The 23,161-nt window shown below is 42.1% G+C and overlaps 1 protein-coding gene across 1 annotated transcript in view; it reads right to left on the bottom strand.

Moving 5' to 3' along the window:
• Positions 1-23,161, bottom strand: part of thada (THADA armadillo repeat containing) — a 502,870-nt gene that overhangs the window by 245,496 nt on the left and 234,213 nt on the right. The window contains exon 28 of the mRNA XM_085980649.1: positions 1,871-2,039. Within this exon, the coding sequence (XP_085836775.1) occupies positions 1,871-2,039 (169 nt within the window). The remainder of the gene's footprint in view (positions 1-1,870; positions 2,040-23,161) is intronic.

Raw genomic sequence — 23,161 nt, 5'->3', positions numbered from 1 at the left:
TGCAGCAGTCTTTAACCAAACATGAAGTGGGTTTTATGATGTATGTTGCAGCATGCTCCCACACGATTTTAGAAGGTACGAATGAATCTGATAATTGCAGTTTAAGCCTTGAAGAAGCCTGATATGGCATCTTTCTACAACTTCCACCCCCCCCCCTCAGTAATATTATTTAAATTAAATTAGAGCTGTGCAAAATCTATTCACATAAAGTACAATTATCATAAGATCGCCAGCAATAATAATTAACCTTTTATATCAGCACATAATGTTTCTCAACATCTGGTTTTCCAAGATCAGACAAACAACTCTTTATAGTTTTTTAAATATATGAATGAGTGTTTTGCCAACTCCAGATGTCTCAAGTAGTTTTCATGATTTGAGAGCTAACTGTAGCTTTGTGACAGTCAGTAGGGTGGTCATATTGCAAAAAGATGGAAGTGAGTTTTCAGCGTTGATCATTGCATTGATGAGTATTATTTATTTCATCCATGCCACCAGAAAGCACCAATACTACGGCAGCACATTTAATCTTTGGGGAGGGTCCACAAGCAAGATTGTTCCCAACGCATCAAATTACTCATATAGTCGTAAAGACCTTTGCCCTAGCCTTATCTGCACTGCAATATGTATCAAAACAGACAGTAAAACTGCTATATACATTTATATTGTAATAACTATCAGCATTACTTCAGCCATACCCATCATGCACACATCTCAGACCCAGCTTTATAATATTAAGCTTTATGCTATATAATGTCATTCTAAGTCAATTACACAAAAGAACGAGTTGGGTCATGAGACTGAATTGAACAGCATGATATTATTCATTATCCAATTACAATATAGCACCTTTACCACCTGTTGGAGGCATTCCACTGCCATTTTGTAGAATTCATTTAAATGACGATACAGGTAGACTATCCTTTATCCGAAAACCTCGGGACCAGCCGTGTTTCGGTTTTCGGAAAATTTCGGATTTCAGAAGGTATTTTATAAGACTGGGAAATTTGTCGGCGTCGGCGGGGGGGTCGGGGTCGGCGTCGGCGGGGGGGTCGGCGTCGGCGGGGGGGTCGGGGTCGTGCGCACGACTTACGCTGAACGAAAAAACTTTCGGTTTTCAGAGGATTTCGGTTTTGGGAAGTGCGGATAAAGGATACACTATCCCTTATCCGAAAGGGTGGGGGTCGGGGGGGGTGGGAGAAAAGAATATCGGACAGGCCGCTGCAGCTATCGGACGGGCCACTGTATTGTTGGGTTCACTCTCCCGGTATACCTCCTTCACACTGCCCGGCTCGGCCTGCAATCTCCTACCCAGGAGGGAACTCAGTGACCCTCTGCCCTGCTCAGCGTAAGTCGTGCGCCACTCTGGTCATGTCGTGCGCACGACTTACGCTGAACGAAAAAACTTTCGGTTTTTAGAGGGTTTCGGTTTTCGGAAGTTCGGATAAAGGATAGTCTACCTGTACTGTGACAGAAGATGTGAGAAAGTTACAAAAAGTATTCTTGGCATGCCAAAAGATAAACTACAAAACTTTGTTATTCACGGGCAAGAGCTATTAATTTATAATAACCACAGTGGACTATTTCCCATGGAAATTTAGAAGCACTGAATGATGGATCAGATAGCAAACTCTGTAAACTGAGCAGAACGTTCAGTTGGCAATGTAACTGGGGAGTTCTTGAGGACTGTGAGGGTTCAAATAGTCTCTGTTTCTTAGTTTAGATGAATCTAGGTGTACAACATATATACTGGGTTTATTTCTTGAGGAAACAAGCTCATGTTTGGCTACCATAGCTCACTTATTTATTTAGTCAGCTCCAACAAATGAAAGCTCCTTCCAGACTCTCACGTTTCATGTTTGAACTCTACCTGCAGCAGTGTCCCATGGATGTGGTTCTGTCGTATACATGGATCTGTGGGAGCAGGTAAGGCTTCCAGCAAGGACTGCGCCATAGGAAGAATATGATCCACTGCCACAAAAGGAACTAGGGCACAAGCAGCCATCTCACGGGATCGATGCACAGGCGAGTGACTGCACCTGCAAGGAACAGAATGTTTTATAGACTTGACCGAGAAGTTTGTCCTCATCTTAAACGAAGTAGTAATGAATGAGGGGTGTGTCTGTTAGGCTTACATGGGACCATTTGGGTACAGACACAGTTGAATGCTAAAGACAGAACCATGGTAAACTTGCCAGAAACCTTGGGAATTAATTGTTACCATTAGACGTGCAGATCTTCATAAAAAAGTGATATTTTGGAATTTATTTCAATTTGCACTCTGTAGTTAGAGGAATCTGATTGGCTATGAAAAGTTGAACCCCTCCCCACGAATATACACAATTTCATTCACTCTCAGAAACTTTCATTGACTTTGCAGCAACGCATAACAGAATCTTAACAAAAATAGATAAATCTATAATCTAATTACAAAAATAAACAAAGGGTGTGCATTTGTTTTTGAGCACACGAAGGTATGCTTTGTGCAAAAAATATTTCCTAACATCACAAAAACAGGAAATAAACACATACTTTTTAATTCATTAAAATGCCTAGCTACTTCTGTTACATGCTTTGGTTTAGTAATTCAGAGAGATACATGTTTACACCTATACATTTTTCACTGGATTGCCTGATCCATATGGTACCAGTTTGGTAAGCTCTGCAATCATGTCTTGTGTACTATGTAAGACTTGCATACCAGCACATTCTGTTTCCTGATCTCTCGGTGGATGTAAGGAAAGGTAATCCACGACTCAGTATAGCAATGATCTGCCCCTCTTCTGCCACAAAAGAAACTCCCTAATCATTTCTATGTAATCAAACTATAGACACGATTACTTTCCAAATGCTTAAAGAATGATGTTCTACCACAGTCTGAGAGCTGTTAAAATCAACTCGAAATGAAGTCATAATAGCAACCTACTACATTCTTCTCCAGCCCCATCAATCTAATCAAACATGTAATGTAATAAACACATCACTAGAACAGGCAATGTTTGTTTTCTTTTTAAGCAATGGAAAAAGGTAATAAGGTAACACCAAAACCTTTAAGATCAACAATTTTTTTTTAAGTGACTGCATAGTCCATCAATTAAATGGAATTGTATATAAATATGATCTCTGGACCGGTGAATAGTTTGTTTTATTAACATAATAATGCTTCCTGCTCTAGCCTTTGCTCTGAATTTTCTTAAGCTTTAAATGCACCATTCAACATACTCTTGTTCCTTCCTGTAGTGAAATGAAGACTCATCACATTACCTGTCACTCTAACTCATTCTTTCCCAGGACATCAAAATTATGGGACTCCTTACTTCTCCCAGTCTTCCCTTCCTCCTAAAATATACTGGCTTTCAAGATCCAAGCTTGGCATACTTAAACTCCTTGAATACCTCCTACTCTTTCTAAACTTGGTGGTGTTCCCTAGATCTCTGTGTAACAATTTCACCATTACTAGAGTTTTATATAATTTTACTGTTAAGATCATGGAGATTTTTCCAGTACAAATTGTTCAACAGAGTAACTTAAATTGAAACTGAGATAATTTAAACCTTGTAGCAGCTCAGAGCCAGCTTTTGTTACCAATGCAAAAGCTTTTAGGGGAATTTCAAACAATTCAATATTTTATTTAACATTTTAAATGACTCACTCATTACTTTATAAAATAGAAAATCATTAGCTTTTTGGCTGTGTTTAAAACACAGAACTTTCTACAAAATCCAAAAGTTGAACTTAAATAGAATAGCAGAAATGCAAAGCCTCAAAAAAAACTTTAATTCATTGTATTCTTGAAACCCAAAAGAAGCAAATTGATTTCCCAGCTGTATTAAACAGGACTTACTGAAGCATTGTATAAATGACCATATGTTGTGTTGTGGATGCATTGCATACATTTGTAAGAAACCTTTCATACACTCAATGAAAATGTTATAATTATAATGTGATTTAAGGCTGTATTATTAATAGTGAACATCAGCCATCTTACTAAATTATTTTCTTAATAATAGGCAGAACCATTAGAAAACCTTTGTTCAACAGCCTACCCAAAATATTTGTGTTCTGAAGACTCATTAGCCAGGGAGCTCCAGTCCATAGAATCAAAGATTCAAATCTGATCATCAGCTGGAGCTCAGGCTTGGATACCATTCCCTTTGTTTGAACTCTTGCCCATGCTCTTAAAATAAACCACGCCTGAAAGATGGGCCATTTTGGCTGGGGCGCGCGGAAAAGAGGAAAAAAGTCCCATTGCACAGAAGCACACCTTCCACTAAGTACAGCACATGCCTTAAGTTATACATAATTTTACAGTTACGATCACATAGGTTTTGGCAGATATAAATTGTGCAACAGATCAACTTAAATTGAAATCGATATAAAAAGAAAACAGCTTTAGTATGAAGCCAACTTTCTTTTATTATACAAATGCCAACACTTTCAGGGGAATGTTAACAAGAGTTCCAATTTATTCAACAAGTCAACATTTTATTTCATGACACTTTAAATGACCAATTTGCTACTTTATAGAACACTAGCTGGGGGTGCCCGGCGTTGCCAGGGCTTTATTGGGCCGCGCGGTTTACGGCTGGGCGCTGCCGCTCCTGCGCTCTGTGTCACTCTTTGCCTCCCTGACCCTCTCTCTGTCCGTCCCCCCCTCTCTCCCCCTGCCCCTCTCTCTCCCTGCCCCCCTCTCTGTCTCCCCCCCCTCTCTCTCCCTGCCCATGTATGTACCCTCTCTCTCTCTCTCTACCTCTCCCCCTCTCATCTCCCTCCCTCCCCCTCTTTTGGCACCCGGGGAAGGGCTTTGAAAATTGAGCCAGGCCGCGGCGGCCGTGCGGGGCCTAGCGGTTGAGGCCCGACCAGGCTCTAGGGCCGAGACGGACCCCAGCTGATTACCCGGTGCGCCCGGCCACCGCGCCGCGGGTAGCGCTGTTTATGGATGGCCGCTGATGCTCCCCCGCCCGCTCTGTGTCTCGGGCCGAGCAGTTGTGAGGCCCGGCCCGAGTGACTCCAACTCACCTCCCGCTCCCGGAGCCGCAATGTGGGGGTTTGTTTGGCTGGTGCTGTCGCTGTGGGGATGAAAAAAATGGCGGTGAAGTTTTGGGAGGCTGCAGGATTAGGCCCGCCCACAGACGGCGGATTGGTGAACCATCAGGTCACTGAACTGTAGGATTGGTCAACCATCACGTCACTCAATGCTAATGAGCGGTAGGATTGGTCAACCGCTAATGAGCGGATTTTTGAACGTTTTTTGTATAGTGTCTGAAAATTTTTTGTCTGACCAAAAAGTAAATACGCCTATTAGACTCCCCTAATGATGAGCTTTCTTTTGATAGAACATGCGTGTAGGTACGCTCTATAACTTTTGAGTGTATAGCGGACAGACAGACAAACAGACAGACAAACCAACCGCTTTATATATATATATATAAATAAAATAATAAGATAGATATAGGCATTAACCTTTTGGATACTGGCAAACCTTTTCAAACAGTCATACAGGGCAATGTGTGCAGAAGGATCAGCATTGTGGCAACGATAACATGAATTCATCAAAGTAAAAAAAAATGCCCCAGGGTACTTTACAAAGTGGGGGGAGGGGATTAATAAATAAAATACATAAAGGATAGAGATGCCGAGCGGTGGAGGGCGTGTTAGAAGAGGTAATTGAAAAGGTCAAAAAGGTAGGTTTTGATGGACAAGCACTAGCAGCAGGAGTCTGAAATTGTGAAATAGTAATGGCAAGGGGCAGAGAGGAAGAAAGAAGAGAAAGAACTTTACATTTTTCATACTGACAACTGCAGCCACTTACTAATTTTAAAAAATGTATTGGTGATTGGGTGATGTGTGGAAATGTCATAAGATGCAATATGATGTGCTCTTCTGAGGTCGGATGGAGCTGAGACACATCGGGGAGAATTTTAACCCCCAAAAATTGGAGGGTTGGGGTCAGGTGGGAGGTTAAAGTGTGAAAATCTGAATCCTGACCTCAACCTGCCCACTTCCAGTTTTAACAGTGGCAGGACAGGGGTGGGCAGACAACCCGCTCCCAAGAGGCGGGTTGGAACTTCAAATACGATAAGGAGGCTGGAAGCCTCGGGTTTAATCTGCTTTGCAGGTTTAACTATGGCCGGCCGGGAATCCCAGCAACTGCAGCGAGCCGTGGACAGCCTCGGGAGCATTCCTTATAGGTCAGGAGGAGCAGGAGTGCTTCCCTCCAGCCCCCTCCCTCATACAAACCACCCCGCCACCCGCAGGATCGGACTGCACAGCGTGCAGGGAAACCTGGACTTCCGGGTTCCCCCCGCACACTACCAAGTCCGGGTTTTCCCGTATGCTACGGGTCCCCCCCCCCCCTTTCCCAGCATGCCGGAACATTAAAATTCCCCCCGACAACGTTCGTGCAGTGTAGAGAAAACTTTACTCTCTATCCCACCATGTTATACCTGACCTGGGAGAGGTCAATGCTGACACCGGCTGCCCAAGAATGAAAATTGTTTCATTCCCCAGTATAACCATCGCTCACCTCAATGAGAACAAAAATTCACACAAAAGTCAATTAAAAACTACAGTAAAATAAAATCAGCAAATGTTTCAGCAGGAATATTGAAGTGGCCCAAATTATAATGCATCAATTATCCATTCAGTTTCACCTGTTGAATCGGTATCTATTACAAAAAAACTGCAAGTATTATTTTAAGTTTACCAATGCTAATTTAAAAGTACTGGCGCACATTTTGTTGGATCAACGCCATGCGATTGCAGTTCACAAAGGGTAAATCCAATTTCACAAGCACTATGATATTTTCCATTTAGCAAGCACTTTTATCCAAATTTTGCTACATTTTTGTTTCATTGACGTTCAGAGTTCAGCATTAAAATAAAAACCAGCAACGTGCTCAGGAATGGCCAGAAATGCTCCGTGACCTTTACTGGTGTACGGTTTCCCAAAGGGTCCGTTATAAATAATGGAAAATGGGATTGCAGCCAAATGCTCTTGATCCAAAACACTCCTTAGGAGGTCACTTTCCAAAATGCTCGAGTCATTACTTTTTACCGTAATACAGAGCATATTAGTGAAAGTGAAATATATACATGCCTAGTTGTTGCTTGACTAAAGATTAGATGATTGACAAATATAAAAAATATTTTTGGGGGGTTTCATTTCAAACATAAATATTTTTACTACTTCAACCTTTACATTTCTCTCTATTTCTTCTCATTCCTCCTCTGTTCCCTCCCCCACCCCGCCCACTCACCACCAAGTTTGAGACAATCAAATATCACCTCTAAATGACACCTCCACTTTGATAATGAATACTGTAATCTAATTTGGATATTTTTGAATAACAACAACCAAATAAGTCAGAAAGCAAACTCAGGCAGACAATCCTGGGTTTGCATACGTCGTATGGAGCTACTTTAGCATGCATCAGTTAGTACTGTAATAATTAAATGTCAAGTTTAAAATGATTATGTGTAGAGAGCTTTTTAATACTTCTGTGATGTCTTTTGAAATATTTAATTCTTGCTTCTTCCTATCCCAATTCTCATTTCTACATAGAAATACATACAAGTCACAACATGGAAACAGGCCATTCGGCTCAATCAGGCTATGTAGTTGTTTAGCCTCCACACGAGAAAATAGTCCTAATCAAATTCTTGCATCCTTTTCACACTTCGCTTCATTCCCTTTCCTTTCTTCCATCTATCTAATCTAATCTTGATTGTTGACATAGTTTCTGCCTCAACAACTAACCCAGGAAGTGAATTCCGCAGCCTCTCAACTTTGTGTGAAGATTTTTTCGTGCTCTCTGTTCCAAATCTTGTATCTATGACATTTTATCCCAACCTTTCAGAATTCTGAGACTTCTATCGTATTGCCCCGTAATCTGCATTATTCTAAGAACAGTGACTAATTTTCAAGTCTTTCTTCATATTTGTATTTCCTCATACCAGGCAGCATCCTAGTGAATCTAGGATTTACCAGCTCCATAGCCTCATTATCCTTCCTGTAGTGTACAGTCCAATACTGTACACAGTACTCTGACTGAGGTCTTATTAAGGTTTTATATAGGTTCCTCATTAGCTCTTGGCATTTATATTCTATCCCTCGTGATAAAAAAAGATAGTCAGTAGCTTTTTTAAAAAAAACGCCTCGTCAACCTGAGGTGCTGCCATTAACATTGTCAACCTGTACTCCCAAATCGCTATACCTCCTATTTTGATACCATATGCAAATGTTGCCACCACTCGCTCCAAGCCTATATCCAAATCATTAATGTATACAATAAAGAGACGTGGTCACAGAACTGAACCCTGTAGGACACCATTACCCACATGCAACCACTCTGAAAACTGCCCTCAACTCCTACTCTGTTTGCTCATCAAAACAAGAGTCTGTTATCAAATAAGAGAATCAAAAGATTACAAGGTAGTTATCCAATCTTGAGTTTCAGTTGACAAACAAACCAAAAACAACACTTTTGTGGTTTATATCAAATCACCTGAACCCCTGCACTGCATTGTAATCCACTCCCAGTTATCCAGTGCTCTCCGTGTAATCACTCTCAGCTATCCACAATTGTCGATTATACATGTTTAATTAGCTACATATATAAAACAAATGTTTTTTTCTTTCAAGTGTTTAGTTTCATGGAACACAAAATACCTGCATACACATCAACAAGCAACAAGCCAATTTCTACATTATTTTTTGACAGCTCAAGATTGGATGCTACACTGTTCTTCCACTTTGGAGCTTGGATTTTTAAGCCCTCCAGACTGAAGTTCGCCAAACTCAACTTAGTTCCACAGAAGTACATGTTTTGCACAAAATGCTCATTTTTTAAGCACCAAATGTGTAACCTCATTCAGAAAGTTAATAAGAGCAATGGGTGTGCGAGATGGAAATGTCAAGCTAATACAGTAGAGTATTCCCTTCTGAAGCTGGAATTAAGAAATGTTGTTAGAGAAGTTTAGAGGGAGTTTACCTTGCACTAACCCTCACTATACCTGATCTGGGAGTGCTTGTTGCTGAATCTGGGTGCCGTGCAAGTGGAAAACAAAATCCTTGCTGCCTTAAGCATGAAAATGAAGAGATAAGAAGCTCGAGGAACAGCACCTCATCTTCCGATTAGGCACTTTACAGCCTTCCGGACTCAATATCGAGTTCAACAATTTCAGATCATAACCTCGGCCCCCATTACATTTTTACTTATATTTTTTATCCACACCTTTGTTTTGGCCATTTCCCCCCCTTTGTCTCTCTCCCACATGGCAGCTGTCTCCCATTCTGCCAGCGCATTTCACACCTAATCTAGAGCCGTCTTTTGTCTCCACTAGTCCGATCACCATCTCATCTCGTTTTGAATACCTCTTAATGTCTCTTCACTTCTCTTTTGTTCTCTCCCAGCCTGGCCTTTTAATCTGTTTCATTTCCTGTGCTTTTTCAGTCTTGACAAAGGGTTTTGAATGTTGCCTGGCCTGCTGAGTTTTTCCAGCATTTTCTGTTGTTATTTCGGATTTCCAGCATCTGAAGTATTTTGCTATTGAGGTAAGAAAACTGGCCTCGTACCAATGTAGAAGCTTGTCCCACGAGTTTTTTTATCTACAATTTGCATATATAGAAATCATAGAAAAATAGGAGCAGGAGTAGACCCTTCGAGCCTGCTCCGCCATTCAATATGATCATAGCTGATCCTCTATCTCAATGCCATATTCCTGCTCTCTCCCCATACCCCTTGATGCCTTTTGTGTCTAAAAATCTATCTATCTCCTTCTTAAATATATTCAGTGACTTGGCCTCCACAGCCTTTTGTGGTAGAGAATTCCACAGGTTCACCACACTCTGAGTGAAGTTTCTCCTCATCTCAGTCCTAAATGTCCTACCCCGTATCCTGAGACCCCCTCATTCTAGACCCACCAGCCAGGGGAAACATCCTCCCTGATTCCAGTCGGTCTAGCCTGAATTTTATATGTTTCAATGAGATCCCCTCTCATTCTTCTAAACTCTAGTGAATACAGGCCTAGTCGACCCAATCTCTCCTCATACGACAGTCTTGCCATCCCAGGAATCAGTCTGGTGAATCTTCGCTGCACTCCCTTTATGGCAAGTATATCTTTTCTCAGGTAAGGAGACCAAAACTGCACACAGTACTCCAGGTGTGGTCTCACCAAGGCCCTGTATAACTGTAGTAAGACATCCTTGCTCCTGTACTCAAATCCTCTTGCAATGAAGGCCAACATACCAGTTGCCTTCATAACTGCTTGCTGCACCTGCATGTTTGCTTTCAGTGACTGGTGTACAAGGACACCCAGGTCCCTTTGTACATCAACATTTCCCAACCTATCACCATTTAGATAAAGGGTAGAGACCACTAAATCGCCTTGACGCCTCTTTGCATCCTCCTCACATCTCACAATCCCACCTAGTTTTGTGTCGTCAGCAAACTTGGAAAAATTCATTTGGTTCCCTCATCCAAATCATTGATATATATTGTGAATAGTTGGGGCCCAAGCACTGATCCCTGTGGTACCCCACTAGTCACCGCCTGCCACCCTGAAAAAACCCATTTATTCCTACTCTGTTTCCTGTCTGTTAACCAATTTTCACTCCATGCCAGTATATTATCCCCAATCCTGGAATACTGCGTACAGTTTTGGTGTCCATACTTAAGAAAGGACATACTTGCTCTCGAGTCAGTACAAAGAAGGTTCACTCGGTTAATCCCGGGGATGAGGGGATGGACATATGAGGAGAGGTTGAGTAGATTGGGACTCTACTCATTGGAGTTCAGAAGAATGAGAGGCGATCTTATTGAAACATATAAGATTGTGAAGGGGTTGGATCGGGTGGATGCGGGGAAGATGTTCCCGATGATGGGTGAAACTAGAACTAGGGGGCATAGTCTTAGAATAAGGGGCTGCTCTTTCAAAACTGAGATGAGGAGGAACTACTTCACTCAGAGGGTGGTAGGTCCATGGAATATGCTGCCCCAAAAAGCTGTAGAAGCTACATTATTACATAAATTTAAAACAGAAATAGACAGTTTCCTAGAAGTAAAAGGAATTAAAGGTTACGGGGAGCGGGCAGGAATTTGGACATGAGTCTAGGTTCGGATCGGTCATGGCCCTGTGGGTAGCGGAGCGGGCCCAGGGGCCGTGTAGCCTGATCCTGCTCCTATTTCGTGTGTCTAATTCTGTTAGATTCAGGAGATGGTTCTGTGATAGTGGATTGGCAGTTAGGATCAGATCAGCCATGATCTTGTTGAGTGGCGGAGCAGGCTCGAGGGGCCGATTGGCCTACTCCTGCTCCTATTTCTTATGTTCTTATCCCATGTGCTTTAATTTTGCACACTAACCTCTTATGTGGGACTTTATCAAAGGCCTTCTGAAAATCCAAATTCACCATGGGGGCGATTTTGCCAGCCCTGGGGAGGCGGGTCTGCTGAGAAAATGGCAGAATTTGGGGGTGGGTGGCAAACCCGCCCCCATGCCATCTTCCCAGGAGGCCGGTTGCTGTTCCGTGCCGGGCCCCGTCACCTTGGAGGCAGGAAGGGATTAAAGCCTATTAACTGCCCGTTAGTTAATTAACAGGCAGAAAATAGGATTATTCCCATTTTGCCCTCACAAGTGCGGGCTTCCCGAAGGCTCCAAAACCTGCCAGCTCAGCGAGGCAAGTACTGAGTCTGTGGGGGGGCGGGGGCGGGGGGGTGCAAAAGTGCGTTGTGAAGGTAAGTGATGGGTGCAAGAGTGTAGAGGTGAGTATCTGAGGTAAGTCCTAAGTGTTTTTAAAAGTGTACTTGCCTTTGTTTCTTTTTGCAGGCTTCAGTCGGTTTCTATGCGGAGAGTCTCACACCTTCGCGTTGCAGATGAGAGATGGCCGTTGCATTCTCAGATGCAACAAACATCTCAATTCTGTAAAAGAAAGAAGGTTGATGAGGTCTTGTATGCAAGACCTCATCAAACTGCAGAGATTGTCAGTGTTTGACAGCTTCACAGAGCTATCAAACGATAACAATTCATCTGTCAAAAATTTTTGACAGATGAAACGTCCTACGTTGACGTGCTTTGCAACCGGCTTTTCCTCAATTGGCCTGCTAAACCCGCTGGGCGGGCTTAACAAGGTCAATCAATGGAAAATAGCGTGGGTTGGCCACAAATCGATGGAGGCGTGACTGAAACCCGACAAGCAGCAGTCACGCCTCCAACGTGCCTCCATTCACAAAATCGCCCCCCACATCCACTGGTTCTCCCTTGTCTATTCTACCAGTTACATCCTCAAAAAACTCCAGTAGGTTTGTCAAACATGATTTCCCTTTCATAAATCCATGTTGACTTTGTCTAATCCCGTTGATATTTTCTAAGTGTCCTGTTATCACATCCTTTATAATAGACTCTAGCATTTTTCCTACTACTGATGTTAGGCTAACCGGTCTGTAGTTCCCTGTTTTCTCTCTCCCTCCTTTTTTAAATAGTGGGGTTACATTTGTCACCCTCCAATCTGCAGGAACTGTTCCATAATCTATAGAATTTTGGAAGATGACAACCAATGCATCCACTATTTCCATGGCTACCTCTTTTAGTACTCCGGGATGCAGATTATCAGGCCCTGGGGATTTATCGGCTTTCGGTCCCATTAGTTTCTCCAGCACTATTTTTTTTACTAATACTAATTTCCTTTAATTCCTCCTTCTCACTAGACCCTTGGTTCCCTAGCATTTCTGGGAAGTTATTTGTGTCCTCTTCCATGAAGACAGAACCAATGTATTTGTTTAATAACAACAGAAAATGCTGGAAAAACTCAGCAGGCCAGGGCAGCATCCGCGGAGAGATAAACAGAGTCAACGTTTCAGGTCGATGACCTTATTTGTTTAATTGCTCTGCCATTTCCTTGTTCCCCATCATAAATTCTCCCGTTTCTGACTGTAAGGGACCTACATTTGTCTTCACTAATCTTTTTCTTTTTACACACTTGTTGAAACTTTTACAGTCTGCTTTTATGTTCCTTGCAAGTTTACTCTCATACTCTATTTTTCCCCTCTTAATCAATCTCTTGGTCCTTTTTTGCTGAACTCTAAACTGCTCCCAATCCTCAGGCTTGCTACTTTTTCTAGCAACTTTATATGATTCCTCTTTGGATTTAATACTATCCTTAATTTCTTTTGTTAGCCATGGTTGGGCCACTTTTCCTTGTGTTTTTGTGCCAGAAAGGAATGTATAACTGTTGCAATTCATGCATTCGTTCCTTAAATGTTAGCCATTGCCTATCCACTGTCATACCTTTTAATGAAGCTCCCCAATCTATCATAGCCAACTCACTCCTCATACCTTCGTAGTTGCCTTTGTTTAGATTTAGGACCCTAGTTTCGGAATGGACTTCTTCACTTTCCATCTTTTCCATCTTAATGAAGAATTCTATCATGTTATGGTCACGCTTCCCTAAAGGACCCCTCACAACAAGATTATTAATTAACCCCTTCTCATTGCGCAATACCCAATCTAGGATAGCCTGTTCCATAGTTGGCTCCTCAATGTACTGGTCTAAAAAACCATCTCGTACACACTCCAGGAATTCATCCTCCACAGTATTATTGCTAATTTGGTTTGGCCAGTCTATATGTAGATTAAAGTCACCCATGATTACTGTAGTACCCTTGTTACATACATGTCTAATTTCCTGTTTGATGCCATCCCCTACAATACCGCTGCTGTTTGGAGGCCTACAGACAACTCCCACCAATGTTTTCTGCCCCTTGGTGCTTCTTAGCTCCACCCAGACTGATTCTACATCTTGATTTTCTGAGCCAATATCCTTTCTCACTATTGCTCTGATTTCATCCTTTACTAACAACGCCACCCCACCTCATTTTCCTTTTCGCCTGTCCTTCCTAAATATCGAATATCCTTGGATATTCAGCTCCCAGCCTTGGTTACGCTGCAGCCATGTCTCTGTAATCGCAATTATATCATATCCGTTTACATCTATTTGCCCTGCTAATTCATCTACCTTATTACGAATGCTTTGTGCATTCAGATACAATGCCTTTAGATTTCTGTTTTTAACATTTTTAGACATCTTATCATTTTTTTTACTATGGCCCTATTTGTCTTATTACCATATTTTTTCCTCACCTGGACCCTATTTGTTAGTGCACTCCTTTGTTTGTACGCTCTGTCCCTTCCTGACACAATCTGGTTATCCTTACCCCAATCACTTTCCTGCACTGCTTCCTTGTCTTTTCTCTTTAGCATTCTAGGTTTCTCTCCACCGGGACCCTCCACCCCCCCTTATTTAGTTTAAAGCCCTATCTACCTCCCTAGTTATTCGATTCGCTAGAAGTTAAATCAGAAATAAGCATGCTGACTAGAGTCAAACAGGTACATAAACATAAAGGCCCAGAAATTCCGTTCGCAGCCCTCCCGCGGGTGGAGGGCTGCGATTTGGAAAAATCTCCGCCTGGACTGGAGGGCTCCCAGAAGGCGCAGAGTTCCGTTGCTGTGCCTCTTCAAACTGCCGGTGTGCAGGGCACGCGTATCCCAGGGGTGCAGGTAGTTCGCAGCGTTCCTGGGATCACGTGGGCCATCGTCCCTGGGATCACGTGGGCCATGGGGAGCCAATCAGAGCAGAGAATCTCCATTTATAGATTTGACAGGAAGACCTGTCAAATCTATGAATAGAGATCACCCCCATAACATAAGTAAAACTTGAAATAAATGTTTTTTAAAAATCACATTTTTTAAATGACTATAAATTACATAAATTAACTATTTCAAACAAAAATTAAAATTTTTGAAAAAAATTAGTTTTTAACGGGGCTAAAAATAAACTTACCTTTCTTTAAAGTATTTTAAAATGATAAATCAGTGGAAATTTTTTTTAAAAACTTTCTTCAACTCTTAGCCTGGTAAAAGCAGGCCTTGTGCCTGCTTTTACAGGCGCAAGAATTGTAAGTGTTTTCTGCGGGCGGAGGGTCTCCAAAAAACGTAACTTTCCACTCGCAGAGGCCCTGCTCCAGGGCAGGCGTCCGATCTGTCACGAGCTTTCCAGCGCATGCGCAGTGCATGTCTGAAGCCGGCATTTCCGATGTCCCTACGGGTGAGTACACCGCGCGTACCTACCCGTAGGGATCGGAATTTCTGCCTCATTATCTGAGAGAGAGAAAAAGAGGGAGGAAGAGAGAACGAAAAAGAGGGAAAGAGAGAGCAGGAGAAAAGAGAGGGAGAAGAGAGAGAGAGAGAGAGAGTCAGAAAGACAAACTGAAAGTTGAGACTTGAAGGGAACAAAAGGAAGATTGAGAAATAAGAGACCTTGCTACCTGTTTAAAAAGAAATTGTACAAATGGTACAACATTATTAAAAATGGGAAAAGCTAACATTGCTCACTTCACCTTTTCCAAACATGAAACAGGTCAGACAGTTATGGAGTAGTAATGGCAGCAGCCATTGAACCATTTGTAGCTCCTAGTTTGAAGATACTTAAGAGTTCATTAGCCATGATGGAAAAATTGCAACAAACTGGTAAACAACTAACAACCAAATAAGATTCCTGGCCAAACGGATTCCAGCAGCTGCAGTTTACAACAGTTACCTTTAAAAGTACTGTACTACTGGATGGAAATGAACAAAGCTTTTCTCAAAACATTAAACACTAGTTGTTTCTTCTTCCAAAACTATTGGAATAGCTTTTGCCTCTCTCTAACTCTGAAAAGGTCACGACATGTCGGAGAACAAAGTAATGTTTATGCTGCAATTGCATGATTTAGTAAAACATTTTACTTGGCAAAATGTGGGAAGTGGTGTTCCACAAGGATCGGTGCTGGGATGGGACCACTGTTGTTCACCATTTACACAAATGATTTGGACCTAGGAACCGGAAGTACAATTTCAAAATTTATGGATGACACCAAATTGGGGTGTGTAGTTAATACAGAGAAGAACTGTGACAAAAAAACAGGAAGACATGAATAAACTTGCAGAATGGGTGTGCAATTGGCAAATTAACTTCAATATAGATGAGTGTGAGGTAGTACATTTTGGTAGGAAGAATAAGGAGGTCACATACTCCTTGGAAAATAAGGGCTAGATTTTCGGGGAGCAGACAGGCGGGGTTTCAGGCGTGTGGGGGGGGGGGGAAATCCCGACTTTGGGGGTCCCGACACCATCCCGCCCAAAACCCCGCCCCATGTAAGTTTCAGGGGCGGCGGGTACCTGCCCCGCACTGGGAGCCGCCGAAACCAGGCGGGAAGGGATTAGTACCAATTAACTGCCTGTTAACAGGTAGTTAACAGGCAGTTTTTAGCCTAATCCCCATTTTGAGGGGTTTCGTGTGGGTTTCCCGACAGCTCCAAACCACGCCAGGTTAGAGCGGCGGGCCGTCGGGTTGAATGAGTTGGAGGGGTCGCGATGTCGGCGCTCAGGTGAGTGATGGGTGCATGAGTGTAAAGGTAAGTGTGTTTGGTGTGTCTAAAGTGTGTAAAGAACTTTTACTTACTTTTACTTACCTTAACAGCCTTTCTTCCTGTAGCCGTCGGGAGCACAGCACTCAGCCGGAACTGAAAGCTGAACGGCTGCGATCTGTCAAAAGTGACAGCCTTCAGCTTTTAGTGCTGCTGAGATTTCTAAATGAGTCTGCGCAGAAGGACTCATCTTAGAAATCAGACTGTCAGTGTTTGACAGCTTCAAACAGCTGTAAAACACTGATATTTCAGAAATATCTGACAGATGAAATTTCAGTCTGTGATGTCACCTGTTGCCGGGTGGCCCTTAATTGGCCTGCTGAGCCCGCTGGGCGGGCTCAACAAGGTCAATCAAGGGAAAATCGCGCGGATTGGCCGGACGTCGAAGTAGGCGGGTCAGAAACCCGAAAGGGGAAGTCCCGCCTTCTTCCCGACAGGTTCGACAAAATCGACCCCTAAGTGTCTAAATCGGGTAAAGGAACAGAGTGATCTGGAGGTACAGATACACAAATCACTAAAAGTAGCGACGCAGGTTAATATTGCCATTAAAAAAAGCAAACAAAGCACTGGGGTTCATTTCTACAGGAATAGAATTGAAAAGCAGAGGTTATGTTAAACTTGTATAGAACCTTGGTTAGCCCACACTGTGAACAGTTCTGGTCTCCATATTATAAAAATGATATAGAGGCAGTGCAGAAGGTGCAAAAAGGATTTACTAGACTGAAGCTATCGTCTTCGGACCCCACCACGAACTCCGTTCTCTAGCCGTCGACTCCATCCCTCTCCCTGGCATCTGCCTGAAGCTGAACCTTGACCTTGGTGTCATATTTGACACCGGAGATGAGCTTCCGGCCACATATCCGCTTCATCACCAAGACTGCCTCGTTCCACCTCTGTAACTTCACCCGACTCCGCCCCTGCCTCAGCTCATCTGCTGCTGAAACCCTCATTCGTGCCTTTGTTACCTCCAGACTTGACTATTCCAATACTCTCCTGGCTGGCCTCCCATCTTCCACCCTCCGTAAACCTGGCTCCCGGTCCGGCAACGCCTCAATTTCAAAATACTCATCCTTGTTTTCAAATCCCTTCATGGCCTTTCCCCTGTTTCTGTGCTGTAAATACCATGTAAAAATAAGCAAATCCCTTATACATAGTATTGCACTATAAAAAGTTTCACTAAACCTCATTTCTCAGTGTTGCTTTACTTCCAACATGGTGACCAGGAGAGGCACACACCAGTGAACAGGGTAAAAGTCAAGCTTCCATGCCTGCCTCACTGTCTACATAAAATAAACCATTCTCAGGTTATTAAAACAGATAATTATTAATGGTACTATTTTTAATTGAAACTTTTGGTCTTTCCAACAGTAACAGGTGACAAAAAGTACAGTGCAATAGAATATATAACTGTAAAGAAGTCAATAGTTACTTCCAATTTAGATTTTTTAAAACATTTTTATTAGTGTTTAAGAAACTACAATAAAGCATTTACTTTATTGCAGTATAGTTGTAGCAGCTATGGTTTGCAATAGTATCATGGTGTCAACATCAGACGGAGTAGAATTAGCAGCTCTCTGCTGGTATTCTTTCATAGGCTTGTTCAAGCACCCTTGTATATTCCTATAAAAAGCACAGTTAGATATCTCCAGCATAAGTGGTATGGATTCTACAGCATCCTATACAAGCAAACTCTGAGGGTGTTAGCATTCAGGTTATCGTGCAGTAAAATTAACTTATAACATTTACAGTTAATAACAAATATTGAAACTAGTTAGCAGGAAGAAAACTTCATTCATGAAAGATGACTCAAATGTCAAATTCCTGAGCTGCACTGGATTCCAGAGTTGGGTTGTTGCAAAACAGTTTCGTAATGGGGCAGAGACGACAGCCTATCTATTCCAATTTCATTTTACAATGACCTAATTCCAACAAGGTGACATCAGACTATCCCCACCCAGATATATTATTAGCACTGGTATCGCTATGTAGCCCTACAGGCCACACTAGAGGTGTGTCTGTCAGTAATCTATAATAGCTGACACTCAAATGAGGTAGGGCGGGGAGATTTTATGCTAGAATGGTTACAAAGACTGGCTCAGAATTAAAATATTATGAAGATTATTTTGGAGAAAAACTTTTTAGTGCAATTGTACTATAGATGCAAGTTGTGGATTTTAGTGCATAATGCGAGTAACCCTTCTGAGTCGTCATCATCAATCGCTGTTTCAAAAAGTGTGTTATATTTGGCAACACAAATTCAAAAAGCGTTGTCCAAATTGGAAGTCAAAAAATGTTACCAAAATTATCAAAGAGAATGTCACCCTTTGATAATGCCCTGGAAAAGAACCATTGTTTTATGTGTAAACTGATAACTGACCATAAAAAGTGCATTAGTTTAATTTTGGGAAAAAATCAGCCATCATCATAAAAGGTGAACAACGGACAGGTTTTCCTTGTAGAAAGCAACATAAACTACTTTCATGCACAAGAGGGATTCGTTCTGGAATAAAAGTCTGCCTGCCTAACAGTCACTGCATGTCTGAGTAATTCAGAGACATTTCAATGTGATATAAATAAAATCCATCTCCCCTTTTGCGATGAAGTATATTTGCAGTCAGCAGTGAACGAATGATGCTCGCCGTTCATTACGCTTACAGCTGCCCACAGACTTTTCGTGGGCTTTCGAGCGGCAACTTACTCTCCTCAGGAGTCTGATACAGCCCTCTACAGGGGATCTGGGACCTCTGTGAACAGGGAAAGCAACCGTGTGTCTCTTCAACCAATCAGATTGAAGAATCCTTACTGAGGCATGCAGAGTCTAAACTAGGATGTTTAAATTAGAGTATTTAATTCACTATAAGAACATGTACAGAAAGCAAAATAAAGAGAGAGATAAAAGTGGCAGAAAGAAAAAGTAATTTTTTTAAATTTTCATTTTTTTTTTAATTGAAAAATTCCCTTACACTTGAATGGACAAATTAACTTTTTCTGGTGTGGTTCTTCTTCTCCTTCTTCTTAGGCAGTCCCTCGGAACTGAGGATGACTTGCTTCCACATTAAAAATGAGTTGGTAGGTGACTGATGAGTCCAATGTGGGACCTACAGTCTCTGTCACAGGTGGGGCAGACAGTGGTTGAAGGGGCGGGTGGGTGGGGTGCTTGGGTTGACGTGCGCTCCTTGCGCTTGGCTTCCGCTTGCTCCCGGCGAAGAGACTGGAGGTGTTTGGCGCCTTCCATTGGTGTGGTTAGTGGGTATCTAGTGGGCAAGTACCGCAATTTCATGCCCTTCATGTATTTGAGTGCCGAGTCTCTCAGCGAGGTACCAGTGTAGCGAAGCTTGTGGAGGAGCAGGGCAAATCGGACAGCAACTTCCTCATTTCCACGTTTAACTTCGCATGTGCGGACGCCAAAAGTTGCTGTCCGATTTACTCCTTATTAACGGTGAGCGCCGATAGCCTCACTATTACTCCTACCACAGAATCCAGGCCATTATATCCTGGAGCTGAGTCTTTGCCACTCAAATGATTCTGCAAGTTGCTGCCCACAGATGCAGTCTGGTAGATTAGATCCCAGTACTGCTTCTCTCTACAAACCCGCCAACCTGGATTCAAGCAGCACATGCAAAAATGTATTAAAACACTGCCCTGCAATTTTATATTGTAATTTTAATCTAGTACACTGCTCTAATTTCAAAGTTTTTAATAAAATTATTCGGATACATTAGAAAGGTACAGATTATACTACTCGCGTATGTAATCTCTCTCTCCCTATGTAATCACGGACATAAAAATCCAACAATGCGACAGCTCAGAATGACAGAAACACACAAGAAAATGGAACATTATTTTATACATAGTTATTGAACAAATTGAATGATGTGGACAGTTAAGGCTTTGATTTTAAATTATACATACAGTTAAGGGTGAAATGCATGACAGCTAAGGGAGGGAGGATAGCTAAGGGAGGGAGGATACACGCGTAGTTCAAAGGGGAGGAGATACAGTAAGAACGAAAACGAGGGAGTGGTCGGAGGGGATGAAGAAGTGGGTAGCAATGAGATCAAAGGAGTGGGGCAGCATGCAAAATGGCATGCGGGGAGGGGGTGGAGGCGGAGGGATGGCCAGGGAGCCGATGAGAGCCAATGCAATCTGCAGCTCTTACCAGCTCCTTGTCCTGTTATGCCATGTGTGCACCATCTACCACCCAAAAGGTAAGGGGGAAAAAAATCCAGAGAGAAGTAGGAGAGGACAGAAAAAAAGTTGAGGTAGGAGAGGGATGTGGTAAACCACTGTTTGTATTCTACTGTGTACATGCCTGGACATGCCTCGGCTGACTCCTCCCACAAGTCCTAGTATAAAGGTGACTGCTCCCCAGCCCTTTGTATTCTGGACCGGTCGACCACTCGAGGCAGACCTTCATTCTTTTGTTAATAAAAGCCTTTAGTTACTCTCTTAACTCTCAGTCTTTTATGAGTAATTGATAGCGCATCAAGGGAAAAGAGTGAAAGAAAGAGAGTGAGAAAAAGAATGAATAATAATGCACAAAGAGAGCAGAGACTGGTAATAGGGACCTAATTCACCAACTTACTCTCCACAATGGCACAGGAGATCCACCAGTATAAAAAGAAAGTACTTATGGCATTTCCCCTTCAACTCTCCTAAAGGTACACTTCAAGTGTGAGCTTGGATAGTAAGTGCCAACAGGCTGTGGGGAGCATTACAGCTGAGCTAGGGAATGGGCCTTTGACTGAGTGGTAGCATTCCTACCTCCAAGTCAAAATGTGCAGGAATCGAACCTCGCGGGGTCCAGAGAGATACTCGCTTCCAGTGGGTGTGTCCATCCCGCCCCCGCCCCCATATTGTATGAATTGTGGGAGCCCATAAAACACTCCAGTCCTACAGGAATAACCAACCTATCGGCTGGTATAAAGATGGTTACGGCCACGGGAGGAACATTCACATCACGGCCTGTCAGACTGTCAATCAGCCTGAGAATTCTTCCACTACTTCACACTATCGTCCGAGGGAAGATTGTGAAGATACGAAAATAATAACATCACAGCTGAGCTGCATGCTATCCACCCACACACAGTAAAAGTCACCAGGCTGCACTCAGGAACAGGAATCCCAATTTTTCCTTCCTCAAGCCTAGGGTCGTTGAGGCAATTGTAGCCTTACCAGCAGCAGTGGAGAACAGTCTCATTACAAGGCTATAGAGCTGCTTTATTTATATTTGGAGCATAATCCCACATTATTTGGGAAGGTGTGAATAGTACTCTATAAGGTAAAGAAAGAAAGACACATTTATAATGTATTTTTTTGATTTCACAAACAATTGGCAAAGCCAATTACTGTTGCAGAAGATTTTACACAGACTATCAAATATATTTACTTACTCTGTTGTTAATAAAAGTAAAATCCTAGTGCAGCAACAGCCACACAGTAGGCTTATGTTTTTATTAAAAAATTCTCATAAAAGCCATGGATTATCTGGCTTTTTTTGTAATTCTCCCTCCCCATTTTATCCCACCCAAACTAGCACTATTATTCTGGGGCGAGTACATGGATGGTTCAACCAGCAATTGTCTATATGAAAGCAATTAATCCCACTCTTTGCTCAACCACAGTTTGAAGAGCCATGCGAGGATCATTCTGCTCTCAGACAACTTAGCCGAGACTTCTAAAGAGTTGCCCTTCTGGGGAAGCAAACATGCGAGTGGATGAGAATGAGATTCAAACTCCAGCAAACTAGTGTTATTGCCACTTGCCTTACTTACTTTTTTTAAATAAATAAAAATCAACTAGAACCCATAGCCTGGCAGATATTTATGACCCTATTCCTTTACTTATCGCTCATAAACACATCAACAGATCACAGTAAATTAGATTCAGTATACAGGATTGTACAATATTAATGTCATGTGTTGATTAGTTCCACACCTTAACGAGTAATAATAAATCATAAAAAGATTTACAGTTGATTTACCATTGGTCAAACACTGATTATGTCAAAGTAGATCCCTTCTGTAGAATGTTAAAATATAAGATTTAATATCAGGAACAAATATTTATTAGGTGCATATTCAAACAACTATTTTTTTTTAAAGTAGCCTGAGTTTTAACTTTTAAGCATTTCACTTTTTAAAGGGTCCATCAATGGTACGGTACGTTATCTTTAGATGACAATCTTTTCCGTCCTTGAATTTTTCTCACGAAGATTGCATACACAATAAGAAATATATTTTGGGTTCATTTCTATGACCCACTCTAATAATGCAAGTTGAATCACTACTGCAAAAGTGCTGAGTGACACGAAGGTTTAGAATACTGGCTGTCCTGTTGAGTGATGTTAAAAGGTTGGTTTTTAGCCGGGGGCACAGAAATGAAAACCAGTTATTACAGTTATTGAAAGCAGGTGAAAAAACAAATGTTTTACTCAGCAGATTCCGACATGTGGTATGGGTGAGCTGGATGAATACCAGCATCATTCCAATGAGAAGAGAGAGATAAGTGGACCTTTCCCATTCTGTTCATATCAATTCAAGTAAAAAGATTACTTTTAGAAAATGTAATCACTAATAATAAATGCAGTTTACTTTGCTAGAAAATGTTTGAGATGAAATAAGGATTTGTCCTTATCCCTCCCAGAGTATTGGGTTAACACAGCATTTAACCATCACCTCATTATTTTTGAAACATCATAG

This window comes from Somniosus microcephalus, chromosome 3, assembly GCF_052327205.1.
Source record: "Somniosus microcephalus isolate GS21.2 chromosome 3, FLI_Smic_1.0, whole genome shotgun sequence".
NCBI classification, from domain to species: domain Eukaryota; kingdom Metazoa; phylum Chordata; class Chondrichthyes; order Squaliformes; family Somniosidae; genus Somniosus; species Somniosus microcephalus.
The sequence above is the reverse complement of the archived record's forward strand: the minus strand, read 5'-3'. Positions and strand labels throughout refer to the sequence as shown.